The 14,513-nt window shown below is 44.7% G+C and overlaps 1 protein-coding gene across 4 annotated transcripts in view; it reads right to left on the minus strand.

Annotated features, from left to right (window-relative positions):
* LOC137430023 (SID1 transmembrane family member 1) overlaps positions 1 to 14,513 on the minus strand; it is a 145,237-nt gene that overhangs the window by 31,981 nt on the left and 98,743 nt on the right. For all 4 annotated transcript variants that reach the window (XM_078780062.1, XM_078780064.1, XM_078780063.1 and 1 more), the window contains 5 exons: positions 11,929 to 12,034; positions 9,195 to 9,303; positions 7,079 to 7,218; positions 2,966 to 3,071; positions 1,734 to 1,801 (listed from right to left, as the gene is read on the minus strand). In XM_078780062.1, the coding sequence (XP_078636188.1) occupies positions 1,734 to 1,801; positions 2,966 to 3,071; positions 7,079 to 7,218; positions 9,195 to 9,303; positions 11,929 to 12,034 (529 nt within the window). The remainder of the gene's footprint in view (positions 1 to 1,733; positions 1,802 to 2,965; positions 3,072 to 7,078; positions 7,219 to 9,194; positions 9,304 to 11,928; positions 12,035 to 14,513) is intronic.

The following is a 14,513-nucleotide window of genomic DNA, read 5'->3' on the forward strand; positions in this document are numbered from 1 at the left end:
AAATTCTGCCCCCAAACGGCAACTCTTTCGTCTGTCTTGACAATCGGTCTCAAGAACATCTGAAGGCTTGCAGGAACAAGTGTCAGCTGACTATCGATGTCAGTCATACTGTGTGTGGTGGGGTATGACTTTGGACCTAAATCAATCAAGGCAATATCATTGGATATGAACTTGAGTGCCGTCTTTATGATCTGAGTCTTCTCATCTCCATGGTCAAGATTAGCATGATGCGCTCGCAGAATATTGTCGGTGCCATCTTTGAGACAGAGTACATCTGCCCTTCTTTCCTGTGTTGTGAAATACAAGGTGTCTTCGTATTTCTCTAGAAGTTTTATCTTTAGCCAATGCTTTGAATAAGAAAGGCTCTTCTCTGGTGACTGATCAAACTCCTGCAGCTTTTCATGGACTTGGTCCATGTTCATTACCCCATGCTCTAATTCTGAGTCTAACCATTCACAGAATTCAATAAAAACTGCCTCTCGCTCATCATCAATACTCCTCTGTCCTCTCTTCCTTTTTCCTTCCTCATCAGTCTTGGACAAACTGTCACCTCTCGCAAACATAAGTTTGCATCGCAAATGGTACAGTGTTTCTTCTGCTACCAAGTCGTTGATCCCTTCCAGGCGTCCAGTGACTTCAGTGCCCCAGTCATCCCCGCGACTCCGTGCCGTCTTCAGCAAGCTTGCCTTCAGTGTATCTGCAGTCAAATTATCTGGCACTCTGTATTTCTTTCTAGCTTGTGCTGGATTATTTTTGTAGAGCTGGGCTGGTTGGTTGCAAAGAATGCATACATCCTTATACAGGAGGTCGACTGACTGTGATCTTCTAGAACTGCAGCCAGTTGATGAACTGAACTCACAAGTAGTGCATCTTCTCTTCAACTTTGATGACTCGTTCTCTGCCTCTGATGCTTGAGCTGACTTCTTGGTGGTTGCAACAAAGTTGTTGTACAGATCATTTTTACACTTCTGGTGGTACCTCAGTTTTCCTTCCTTTTGAGCCTCCTTCATACGTTCCACAACAATAACATTTTCGACAGTTTCTGCTTGTTTCAATAAAGTTGAGTATCCCTTTGGAGTTGCCTGTATGAGCCTTTCAGCTGGTGTATCCGAGCGTGCACAGATGAAGCAACTGAGCACAGGTGGAGTAACGTCTTCATCCATATTGCTAGACTCCATGTCCTGCAAAGTAGAAAATGAGATATATTTAGAAATTATTTTTCCACAAAGGAGTGTCTGTGGTGAAATATAAATGTTAACAATCAACTCAATCATGAAAAACCCTTATTTGACCCCTCATAAGTTACTTAAGGGCCGATTCAAAAAAATAAAAAATTCTCGAAAATAATTTTTCGGTACCCGAATTCAACAGCTTTATTTCTGGGTTTCCCACGGGAGTTGACCTTCAACATTTTAACACATGTTATTACACACCTTTACAAACATATTGGTGAAGAAATTTGTTGGTTCTGGTTTTTGACGGGATTTATACTCGTATACATATATAATTTCTGTCATAAGTTATAGGTAAGTGGAATTTCTCTGTTACTGGGGAAAAAGCTGGCTTGTTGGCATATTCTTGAGTGAACCAAAATTGAGACATATTTATACGACAAGCATCGACATCGTTCACTGAAGTTGTTCAGATTCCATTCAACACAATCACCAATATAATGAAACACCCATGCTTAACAAGCCTGAATTAAAACAGAAATTGACACAATCTGTACTTACTATAATCAACCGGTCACCTTTACAGGCTTTCAAAGCTTTCTTCATGACCATGCAGAAGCAAAATGGATCTAGAACGTGAGAGTCAGAATGTGGGAACAATTACTTCAAACAGAATCTAAAGATCCACTGTTGTCTGGAAAAAATTATATATATATATATATATAGTGTATTCAGAAAGTATTCAGACCCCTTCACTTTTTTCACATTTTGTTATGTTGCAGCCTTATGCTGAAATCGTTTAAATTCATTTTTTCCCTCATCAATCTACACTCAATACCCCATGATGACAAAGGAAAAACAGGATTTTAGAAAGTTTTGCAAATTTATTAAAAAGAAAAAACTGAAATATCACATTGACATAAGTATTCATACCCTTTGCTATGACATTTGAAATTTAGCTCAGGTGCCTCCCATTTCTCTTGATCATCTTTGAGATGTTTCTACACCTTGATTGGAGTCCACCTGTGGTAAATTCAATTGATTGGACATGATTTGGAAAGGCACACACCTGTCTATTATATAAGGTCTCACAGCTGACGATGCACATCAGCAAAAACCAAGCCATGAGGTCGAAGGAACTGCCTACAGAGCTCAGAGACAGTATTGTGTTGATGCACAGATTTGGGGAAGTCTACAAAAAAATTCTGCTGCATTGAAGGTTCCCAAGAGCACAGTGGCCTCCATAATTCTTAAATGGAAGAAGTTTGGAACAACCAGGACTCTTCCTAGAGCTGGCCGCCCGGCCATACTGAGCAATCGGGGGAGAAGGGCCTCGGTAAGAGAGGTGACCAAGACCCCGATTGTCACTCTGGGTGAGCGCCAGAGATCCTGTGTGGAGATGGGAGAAACTTCCAGAAGGACAACCATCACCGCAACACTCCACCGATCTGGGCTTTATGGCAGAGTGACCAGACGGAAACCTCTCCTCAGTGAAAGACACATGAAAGCCCACTTGGAGTTTGCAAAAAAACACCTAAAGGACTCTCAGACTGTGAGAAACAAGATTCTGTGTGGGGTATTGGCGTATTGGGTGTAGATTGATGAGGGAAAAAATGAATTTAAACGATTTCAGCATGAGGCTGCAACATAACAAAATGTGAAAAAAGTGAAGGGGTCCGAATACTTTCTGGATGCACTGTATCTGCTCTCAGGGTGGGTAAACCACCAGCATATACAAAATGTTTTTAATGTTGTTCATGTATTTTTTATTAGTATGCTGTGTGTAAGCTTACCTCTCTGAAAATACATTTTGGAATAGAAATCCAAAGAAAACAGGAAGAGCATGAAGAAGTGCACCGGGCCATAGAGGGACCAGAATAAAAATAATTCCTGGAATTTCTGGGCAAGAAGAGAAAAAGATGGTCAACACATTATTGAGCGAACGAACTGCATATCAAAATAGTAGGTTATATATTTTCCCTCACAAAAGTTTCCCATGAGATTTGCTGAGACAGAGATGATGAGATAAGATCCTCATTGGATTTCAATCAGATATCATGAGAAATCACAAGAGATTTCTGCAACGATTTTTGCATATTGATAGGAAAACAGTACAGTTATTTCTCGATTTACAAACACCATATGTTGCTTGTTATTTTTTTTTTTTTTTTTTTTGTATACAAGATCGAGGCTCGTGAAAGAGCGAACATTAATCACACAGAAAGACAAACCGACACATAAAACATATAACATCGGGAGCGGTAGACAAGATGGGGAGAGAGGGGGAAGGACACAAACACAACATTTGAGAGCAGGGACCGAGAGACATGGAGACATCGAGAGATCTGAGAGAGGGCGAGGGCTTTGGGGGGGGGGGCATGGGAAGGGGGCGGTGGGAGAGGTATAAAACATATGGACACTGCCAGGACTTCCAGGAAAGAAGTTGGAATTTCAAACAAGGTGGATCTGGGGTGAATTAGCGGGGGTAGAAAAGATCAAGGTTTTGGATGGGGGAAGATAAGAGATGGTGGTGAACAGCTGTTTTAAAGACCTGGAGGGAGGAGTGGGATCGAAGGGAGTGAGGGAGTTTGTTCCAGAGGCGGGAGAAAAGAGGAATGAAAGAGTGAAGGTGAGCAGAGAGCCGAGATTTCGGCAGTTTAACCATCAGAGGGTTGCTGGCAGATCTTGTGCGACCTGTAGGAATATTTGGGGGACAGAGCACAGAGAGAGCTGGGGGTGCAAGGCCGGAGAGGAGTCGGTAGAAGACAGAAAGACCACCTACCTGCCTGCGGTGAGTGAGTGAAAGGCCCTCAGAGATAGCTTCATCGCGGGAGATTCCAATAATTCTGAAAGCTTTGGTTTCAACAGCGTGAAGCCGAGCTAGGTGTGAGGCAGGAGCACCGGCCCATAGAGGAGAACAGTATTCCATTGAGCTGCGGATGAAAGCCTTGTATGTGGTGAGGAGCTCAGGTGTGCCGAGGAAGGACTTCGCACGACGGAGGATGCCCAGTCGGCGACTGGCTTTGGAGGCCAGCTTGGAAATGTGGTTTTCCCAAGAAAGATCATGGCAGATAATGAGACCCAAAATCTTGAGCGACAGAACTTCTTGGAGAGGATTGTTGAGAAAGTAGATGGGAGGGTTGTCCAGTCGATCTTTTCGGAGAGACATAGTAAGAGTGTGAGATTTGTCAGGATTGAAAGACATGTTCCACTTGTTTGACCAGTCTGTGATTTTGTCCAGGTCTTCAGAGAGTGAGGAGGCAGCAGACTGCCGATCTGAGGGAAGAGGAATGGAGCGGCAGAGAGTGGAGTCATCAGCAAAGAGATAGAGAGGATTTTCGAGAGAGTCAGAGAGATCATTGATGAAGACCAGAAAAAGCATGGGGCCCAGAACACTGCCTTGGGGAACTCCAGCCTGAACAGGAAGAGGAGATGAGAGAAACCCATTCAGGGCCACACGTTGACGACGACTAGAGAGGAAGTCCGCCAGCCATGCGTGGAGATTTCCATGGATACCAAAGGAGGAGAGTTTGGTGAGCAGAGCGGGGTGCCATACCGTGTCGAAGGCACGTGATATGTCGAGGGAGACAGCTCTAATTTCCTGTTTGGCATTGAGGACCTCCATCCATTGTTGAGACAGCAGAAGCAGCATGTCCAGAGTAGAGTGACCTGGTCTGAAACCAAATTGATGATCAGAGATCAAGCCATTGGAGAAGAGGAAAGATTTCATATCCGAAGCAATGATGGATTCCATGACTTTGCTGATAATTGGGAGAAGGCTGATTGGTCTGTAGTTGCTAGGATCTGTTTTTGCACCTTTTTTGTGCAAAGCGGTGATGTTGGCTGATTTCCAAGCAGATGGCAGTTGACCTTGAGCAAAAGAGAGGGTGAAGAGAACAGAGAGAGGGTGAGATAGAGCAGCAGAGCAGGATTTTAGGACCCGTGGGCTGATGCCGTCGGGTCCAGTTGCAGAATCAGAGTCGAGGGTTGACAGAAACTTTTCCACCTTGTCAGGAGGAAAGGACACGGAGTCCAGGAGCAGCAGGGTACGACTGGGTATGGTGGGTACAGAGAGGGATGGGTTTGGGACACAAGATTTAGAGGCAAACACAGAGTTGAGGCATTCAGCTTTTTCACGTGCGGAGTCAGCTGTGTAGCCGTTTGAGGTAAGGGAGGGGATGGAGGGGGAACAAACACCAGAAACGGATTTGACCAGATGCCACCAGGATTTGGAAGAGGGAGACAGATAAGAGAGTTCGGTCTTGAGAACGGAGAGATATTGTTTCCTGGCTCTCCTGAGGGTGGACACACACTTGTTTCGGGCTTTGTGAAAGGAAATGAGATTTCCTTCCGTTGGATTTGCTTTCCAGGAGACGAAGGCAAGTTGTTTCTGGGCAACAGCCTCACCACAAGATTCCGTGTACCATGGACGGGAGGAAGGGTATGACAACTGAAGACGAGATGGGATAAATCTGTTCCTGAAAAAGTGGTTCTTAAATCGAAAGTTTGTAAATCGGGAGTGATTTCCCCATAGATTTAATGATATAGTAGTGGGATGTGTTCCCTCAACAAAAAAATTCCACCACAAAATTCAACAATAATGGATAACATATTAAAATAATATAAGTAACACTAATGTCATGTTCGAGCGATGCAAGCTATGTTGCCTCTTAAAACGTGAAAACCACTCGTCCCTCGCACCAAATGTCCCCATCGTGGAACTTTCACCCTCGCTGCACTTGAAGTCTTTGAAAAGGCTCCTGGCGTTTTTTGACGACCCTCGTGTTAACTGGAACAGTTTTTAGGTTTGGTTTTCAATCCAAACACTTAAAAAACGCTCCATATATTCCATTACCGAGCTACGTGTGTTTGTGATTTTCACTGCACTGGAAGATGTCACACATTGAGCACATGCCATGATCTTTTCTTTGAGCACAATCACCATTGTATTCGCAAGGCAAAAATCACGGGCACTATCTGTAACATGGGAACCAGCATCAAACCTTCTTGGAATTTCTAATTTAATTTCTAACGATACACATTCCTTTCTTTCTTTCCACTCGTATCACTTCCTGGACCACTTATCTTCCTTTCAGGAGACATAGTCATGGATGAATACAGTACAATACTGTACTCTAATGCACAAGAACGTTTGAGGAAATAAAATGCACTTAAAACTGCACTTCAGCACAAAAGTGTTCACATAACATCCATAAGTGACGCGTATGTGAGACGAGGGAAGTGACGCTCTTGACGTCTTCATCCCAGATCAAGAGATGCTGTGGCGTCTTGAAGCGAGATACGTGTTTATTAACTCAACTGGACTACCGTCCAGTTGAGTTCATCACATACTGAACCCCCCGGTGTCCGACGTCTGTCGTCCGTTAACTTTTCGACGTTAACACTCCAGCGTCCACAAATATCAACCGATTCTGATCAAACTTAGAATGTTTAACCCCTTCCTCACAAGGTAGGTTGCTCTTGCATTCCAACCTAATCCGTCACAAAATGGCCGCCATAGGCCGCCATATTGTTTTCAGCTCCGAAACGACGTTAAGACTTTAACATCCACAAATATTTATGGATTTTAATCAAACTTGGTGTGTGAAGTTGTCCAGTCAGTTCAGTTGAGTTCTGCTTCCCTGGAAGCTCTAGTTTTAAATTACATCATCGAAGTTTTCGATCAAAAGAGAAGAGCTCATGTTTTGAATTCACAGTTGAAAACCGAGTTGACTGAAGTTGAGCAAAGGTCTGTAATGTCGGGATAGGAGGTCGTAAATCAATTATTTTGGTGTCAAAAAATGTACTGTAGTTCATATAAGGTTGAAAGTTTGTAAATCGGAGGTTCGTAAATCGGAATATTACTGTACTTGCGATCAAGTACACAAACTGGAAAACAAAATTACCATTGCAATAGGTACAATAAATATCAAAAGAGCAAAGAGAAAGAAAGTGGTGCAGGCTTGAGGTGCAGATTCTGGCTTCTTGTTCATCTGGTACAGTTTTACAAGCACCAACAGGCCCAGCATATACATGAAGGCCACATCTGGAAGGGAACACAGAAACGGATGAATCAGTATAATTATTTACACAACAAGAAACCACTCATTTTTTAATCAACATATTGTAGCGGTTCCCGCTGAATGTACACAATCGCCTTGCACCTGCCAGGACGTGGCCAGGGCGCGATCGCCACGCCGGGCTCATCCGGACGGGCCCAGACGCGCCTCTCCTGGGCATGCCCGGACTCGCTGTTCCCGGGCACGCCCGAACCTCCCGGGCACGCCCGGTCTCGTCTTTCACGGGCATGCCCGCTCTCGCCTTTCCAGGGCTCGCCCAGAGCGCCCGGGCACGCCCAGCCTCGACTTGCCAGGCCGTGTCCAGGACGCCCGGGCATGTCCAGACTCGCCTTTCCAGGGCTCGCCCAGAGCGTCCGGGCATGCCCGCTCTCGCCTTTCCAGGGCTCGCCCAGAGCGCTCGGGCACGCCCAGCCTCGACTTGCCAGGCCGCGTCCAGGACGCCCGGGCATGTCCAGACTCGCCTTTCCAGGACTCGCCCTTGACACCCGGGCATGCCCTGTCTCGGTTTTCCCGGGCAAACGCCCCGGCATAAATGTGTATATATATTGCTGCCCGATAAACGGGCTTGGGAGAATACCTGAGCTGTTTTGTTTCAATAAAGCAACTCGGACGAATTCCGTCTTTGGTCGCGTCAATTCTTTCGACTCGCGTTGGAGCGCAGCTCCTTCAATATACTCACCATGGGGGCTAGTTGAGAGGTACGCACACTCGCCTCGAGGCTGTCTAGCCTGGGTTTGAATCCGGACTCGGCTATAAACTATCATCACCGTGTTTCACAGGCAGGGTGATTATTCAATGTGTTCAATCATGAATTTATGACTCTTAAAGCGCAGCTGTGCCACTCAAAGGACCCTTGTACATAAAAACTGGCAATGGAAGTTTGGTTTGGGTATTGCAATACAGTGCCCTAACACACTTTTCCAAAACGTATTATGGACTCTGTAACATCTGCAAGTGACACGTAACTTAAAAACAACATACTTCCAGCCTTGCCATCCACACAAAAATTCACGTACCCTCTCACTCCTCTCCCCTTTCTCAACAACATTTTCAAATCTGGCCTCCAAAGACAGTTGCCGACTGGGCATCCTCCGTCGTGCGACCTCCTTCCTTGGCACACCTGAGCTCCTCACCACATACAAGGCTTTCATCCGCAGCTCAATGGAATACTGTTCTCCCCTCTGGACCAGTGCTCCTGCCTCTCACCTAGCTCGGCTTCACGCTGTTGAAACCAAAGCATTCAGAATCATTGGAATCTCCCGCGATGAAGCTAACTCCGAAGGCCTTTCACTTACTCACCGCAGGCAGGTTGGTGGTCTTTCTGTCTTTTACGACTCCTCTCCGGCCTTGCTCCCCCAGCTCTCTCTGGGCTCTGCACCCCAAATATTCCTACAGGTCACACAAGATCTACCTGCAACCCTCTTAAGGTTAAACTGCCAAAATCAAGACTCTCTGCTCACCTTCACTCCTTCATTCCTCTTTTCTCCCGCCTCTGGAACAAACTCCCTCACTCTCTTCAATCCCACTCCTCCCTCCAGGCCTTTAAAACAGCTGTTCACCACCATCTCTTATCTTCTCCCATCCAAAACCTTGATCTTTTCTACCCCCACTAATTTCACCCCAGATCCACCTTTTTGAAATACCAACTTCTTTCCTGGAAGTCCTTGCAGTGTCCTTGTGTTTTATACTTCTCCCACCCCCCCCCCCTTCCCACGCCTCCTCCCCCCAAGCAATCTCCCTCCCACGGATCTCCCAATGTCCCTGCTCTCAAATGTTGTGTTTGTGTGCTTCCCCTTCTCTCCCCATCTTGTCCACCGCTCCCCTTATGATATACTTTGTGTGTCTTTTTGATTTTTTTTGTGTGATAAATGTTAGGTCTTTCACGAGCCTCGATTCTGTGGCAAAAAAAAAACAAAAAACCCCAACCATCACTCATCCATACCCAGCAGGAAGGTGGAACGCCGTGCACACATGTGGAAAATGCCACTGAAGATTCCAATACAGCACAACGTTATCCCCATCGAGTAAAACACATCCATTTTCACCTTGGGCTGCACAGCACACAATTGTGGTTGATCAATGGATGTCATCATCATCTCAAAAGTTAAAATCATTTTCATCATAATCGGTATAAAATGATAAGTACCTTCACCACTAATGGTTTTACCCCTGTCTGCTTGTGAGCAAGATATCTCAAAAAGTTGTGGATGGATTGGGACGAAATTTTGGGAGAGGTTCGGTGTGTGACAAGGACAAAATGATTAGATTTTGGTGAAGATCCAGATATGGATCTGATAATTTATTAAGTGATTCTTCAGCATTGAGAGATAGGGCAAAAAAAAAGGGATACATGTTCCAAAAAAACCTGGACAACTTTGCTTGATAATATATTTAGTATCGCAAATGATACAACAATACCCTTTGCTTTTTTACGATTCAGAAACTCAACAGTTTTGTCTCTCCGAAAAGACCATCTGGAAAATCATTCCATATACTTTCTCAACAATCCTCTCGAAGAAGTTCTGTCACTCAAGCTTTTGGGTCTCACTATCTGCCATATAATCTTTCCTGGGAAAACCACATTTCCAAGCTCGCCTCCAAAGCCAGTCACCAACTGGGCCTCCTCTATCATGCGAAGTCCTTCCTTGTCACTACTGAGCTTTCATCTACAGTTTGATGGAGTACTGCTCTTCCCTCTGGGCTGGTCCTGCCTCACACCTAGCTCAGCTTCATGCTGTGAGGGCATTTCACTCTATCACTAAAGGCAGGTTGGTGGTCTTTCTGTCTTCGACCGACTCCTCTCTGGCCTTGCACCCCCTGCTCTGTCTGTGCTCTGTCCCCCAAATGTTTCTGCAGGATGCACATGATCTGCCAGCAACCCTCTTCTGGCGAAACTACCAAAATCAAGACTCTCTGCTCTCCTTCACTCTTTCATTCTTCTTTTTTCCTGCCTATGGAACAAACTCTCACAATCTGTTAAATCTCACTCCTCCCCTCCAGGTCTTCAAAACAGCTGTGCACCACCATCTCATATCTTCTCCCATCCAAAACCTTGATCTTTTGTACCCCCGTCAATCCACCCCAAACCCACCTCCTTCAAATTCCCTATTTTCTTTCCTGACATCCCCTGTAGTGTCCATCTTGTTTATCCCGTGTACTTCACCCCAGCCCTCTCCCTTCCACAGATCTCCTGATGTCCCTGTTCGCGACTGATGTTGTGCTTCCCTCTCTCTCCCTTTTGTCTCCCGCTCCCTTTATTATATATTATTTCTGTTAGCTCTTAAACCAGCCTCGACTAAGTATACCAAAAAAAAAAGAAAAAAGTTTTCCATATTTCCAGGTCTGGTGGTTTCATGTAAAATAAAATGGTGACTCCCCAGGAGAAAGCTCCATGTGTCGATTGGTTCAAGGTGAGATCCGACATGCAAGTTCAGCGTAATTTCCGTACAAGGTATGGAAGGAACCCACCATGATGGACGAGTAGCAGAGAGTGGTACAAGAGGTTTAAGGAGACTGGAGGTTGTCAGAAACAGAAAAGTACCGCTCGACCAAGCACAAGTGCAGCAGACATATAACAAGTGCATGAATAATCTCAACAAAGCCCCAGAAAATCAATCCGACATGCATCCAGAGAACTGGAACTACCAACCACCACTGTACACAGGATTTTGCATAAAAGACTGACGATTTATGCCTTTAAGGTGCAGATTCTGCAGGCACTCAAACCAAACGATAGACCCAAACACAAGGTGCTTGCCTTGGAAATGCTCAGTTGCATAGAAGATTACCTGAAAAAGGAAGCTTGCTTTCATGTATCGGGGAAGGTCAACTGGCACAATCTGAGGATCTGGACCTCTGAAAACCACCACGTGGTCATTCAATGTGGTGTGGCCTTTTCCATGACCACTTGGTGGGTCCATTTTTCTTTGCATAGGATACAGTGACCTCAACAATTTACATTAACATGTTGGAAGGATTCATCTCCCCACAAATTGAAGATCTGCAACAAGATATGTTTTTTCAACAGGACCGCACGTTCCCACTCATTGGGCCTTAGTCGTTCGAGCCATCCTGAATGAAAGATTTCCAGGTCACTGGATTTACCGAGACGGACCAACCGCCTGTCCACCATGATCACCAGACAGAACCCCCCTTTTTCTGTGGGGTTTTATCAAAGATTATGTCTGCAACACCAAGGTGGCAAACCTGCAGGATCTTTGTTCTCGGATCACTGCTCCATGCACACTGGTGGCCGCAAACATTCTGAGTCGAGCATGGCAAGAACTAATGTACCACCTTGATGTCCTGCGCACAACAAACAGAGCTCACTGACATTGAAGTGTATTGATGGTGTGCACAAAACTTGGAGTTTCTTTATCATATAAACCAAAGGGTATCATTGTATCATATGCGGTTCTAATATATTAACAACCAAAGTTGTCCGGGTCTTTTTGGAGCACCCTGGATATAGCAAGATATCTCAAAAAGTTGTGGACGGTTAATAATTTCTGCCAGCAATCATATCCTTGTTTCATCGTGAAACAAATGCATATAAGCAAATATAATGACAACGTGGGAGGGGGGGGGGGGAGGGGAAGGGGGTGGGGAAAGGAAGTGGGGTTGAGGCAAAATGCTCCGGCTGAAAAATACTGATTCGGAGAGCTAAAGAAGCACACCTGTGTCTGTTTAGATGGTGTTTTGACCTTGGTGAAGCAAGCGATGCAGATGAAGGCCAAACCACAAACAAAATAGTTAATATTGGTAAAAATATGATTGAAGTTTCTGTGGGCACAAAATTAAAACACTTTAAAAACTGGAATATACTCACTCCTCATTTGTATTTAAGAGCATACTATCTCTTCGCTAATTATTCGTCGAACCTACTAATTGTTCTGCCTTCAAAATGAATGAATTTGGTGCACAGATAGGATTCGCATCTCTCACTTTTGTTTATGCTTAATTCGTATTCAATTCCGTTCAGAGGACTATTTACCAATGCAGTGAGGATGATAACTAGACATTCTCAGATCACATCACAAACATTTAAAAAACATGTACACCCGGGCTGAACACACTTGGGGCAATCACAGGCACCGACTTCGGACGCCACAAAGAAACATCACCCAAATATAAACAGTACATTAGATCAGTCGTTAGCAATGCCAGCTTATCTTGAGCCTCCAGCTTATCAAACAGACATCTCAACACCCTGCAGACCATACAAAACAAAGCCCTTCGCATTATCACAGGTAGCACATCAACAAACCCATCGAGCAGAAGTGAAAATGCAAAAAAAAACAAAAAAACGTAGGTTTCACGTAGGTAAGATCACAACATCTCGGATGTGAGGGATCTCTGGGTCGCTCCTGTGAGATAGATCAGCTATCTCCGTACCACTGGTCTGTTCAACCAGAACTTATTGGGGCAACACAATAACAACAATACATGAAAACTACTAAGCAAGTACACAAGTGTTAAAGCAACTGTCTGAATGCTAATGGGCAAACAGCGAGCACGCACACTCAACCGTGTCTTCCCAATGCTAATGTTCCTTCACTACAAGTTCAGCAATTATTTTTCCATTCTGATTACTTTTCAATGTAAAATCTTTGTGGATAAAATGCATTCTTTAAACTTTGAAAATAACATTGACATCTCTTATTAGTCCCCTACCGGTGTACACCGGAGGGGACTATAGGTTTGCACGCCATCCCTCCGTCCGTCAGTCTGTCCGTCAGTCTGTCAGTCTGTCCGTCAGTCCGTCAGTCTGTCCGTCAGTCTGTCCGTCAGTCTGTCCGTCAGTCTGTCCGTCAGTCTGTCCGTCCGTCCGTCAGTCCGTCACGCAAAGAACAGTTTTCCGGACTTTTTTTTCTAAACGCTTTATGCTAATGATTTCAAATGATTTATGCTAATGATAAGTTACAGATCATTCGAACTTCACGACGTTTGGATCATTTTTGACAAAGTTATGGCACTTTGAACTTTGGGAATTCTGATAATTCTGATGATCCTTAACTCAGTGCCATTTTAAGTTTTAATTTCCTTTAAAAACCATTTTCTCTGCAACAATAAGACCGATTGAGATCAAATTTTCACCTTTGGGGGGACTCGGTCTGTAGAATATTTTAATCGTAATTATGACGTCACAGGTCACGTGGTTCGGCCGCCATATTGTTTTTCGTGAAAACACGAAAACCCCTTTTTCTCTGCAACGGCTGAACAGATCGAGGCCAAACTTTGCGGGCAGAATCACATACCCATGACGAACAAAAATGACAGCGAGCATGACGTCATGCGTCACATGGTTTCAGAGTTTTGACGTTTTTAAGCATGAACCTTTAAAACCGAACTCCTCCGTCATTTTTGATCCAATCGAGGGGAAACCTCACAGATCTGTTCAACATGTCAGTCTACTAAAATGTCCTTTTGGAATTTGTGATAGGTCACGTGGTTTGGCAGATACCGTTAATTAAACGAAAAAAAATAATAAAAAAATGGATATCTCTTGTTTATTCTAGAGTTCTCCTCAAGCCGCACCGCGAGCCCTCAGCCTCGTCTCGCAAACGTCAACAGCGCGCGCTTTCCGGAGGGGCGGAGCCAAGCCGAGCAACATATATATACACATCGATCATTGATCGTGAACCGGAAAATATACTAAATTACTGATATTTAGCGACTCGAAAGGTTCTTTATCAACAACTTATTTTCTCGTGCTTCTGCTGACCTGTCTGCAAGGTGTATAAATCGAAGTCCCGAGTGCGAATCACAGGTGAGCCCATCCTGAGGTAATTAGCGATTGGGAACGATTCAGAACCTGTGGGTAAATAACCCTTTGGTAATTTCCCCAACAGTTTTCCGGACGACAGACTGCCGGTAGGGGACATGTATTGCAGCGCAATACTCAGAATGCTTGTTCAAATTGTCTCAGTGACATTCTAACTAGGTTCTCAAATGAAAGCAACATAATTTACATTCATCATGGAATGTGGACAACGCAAAATGCCCGTCTGCGCGCACCCCTCCCAGGGCACAATGCCAGCGGCAACTTGCATGTTTACATCTTCTCGGAAGGCTCACTAACTTTTTTAACAGCTTCTCTCGAGCACTTTTCCTCCCATTACTTGTCCAAAGATTTCAAAGTAAATGTTGTGCCACTAGCACGGGCACCCACTTGCCTGCCATTTCCAAACAGGGCAACATTGCCATGCTTCAACAATCCCACGAAGCACTAATCAGCTTCTCAACCACAACCTTTCCACAA

Source organism: Myxine glutinosa, chromosome 6, assembly GCF_964187855.1.
Source record: "Myxine glutinosa chromosome 6, kmMyxGlut1.1, whole genome shotgun sequence".
Classification (NCBI taxonomy): Eukaryota; Metazoa; Chordata; class Myxini; order Myxiniformes; family Myxinidae; genus Myxine; species Myxine glutinosa.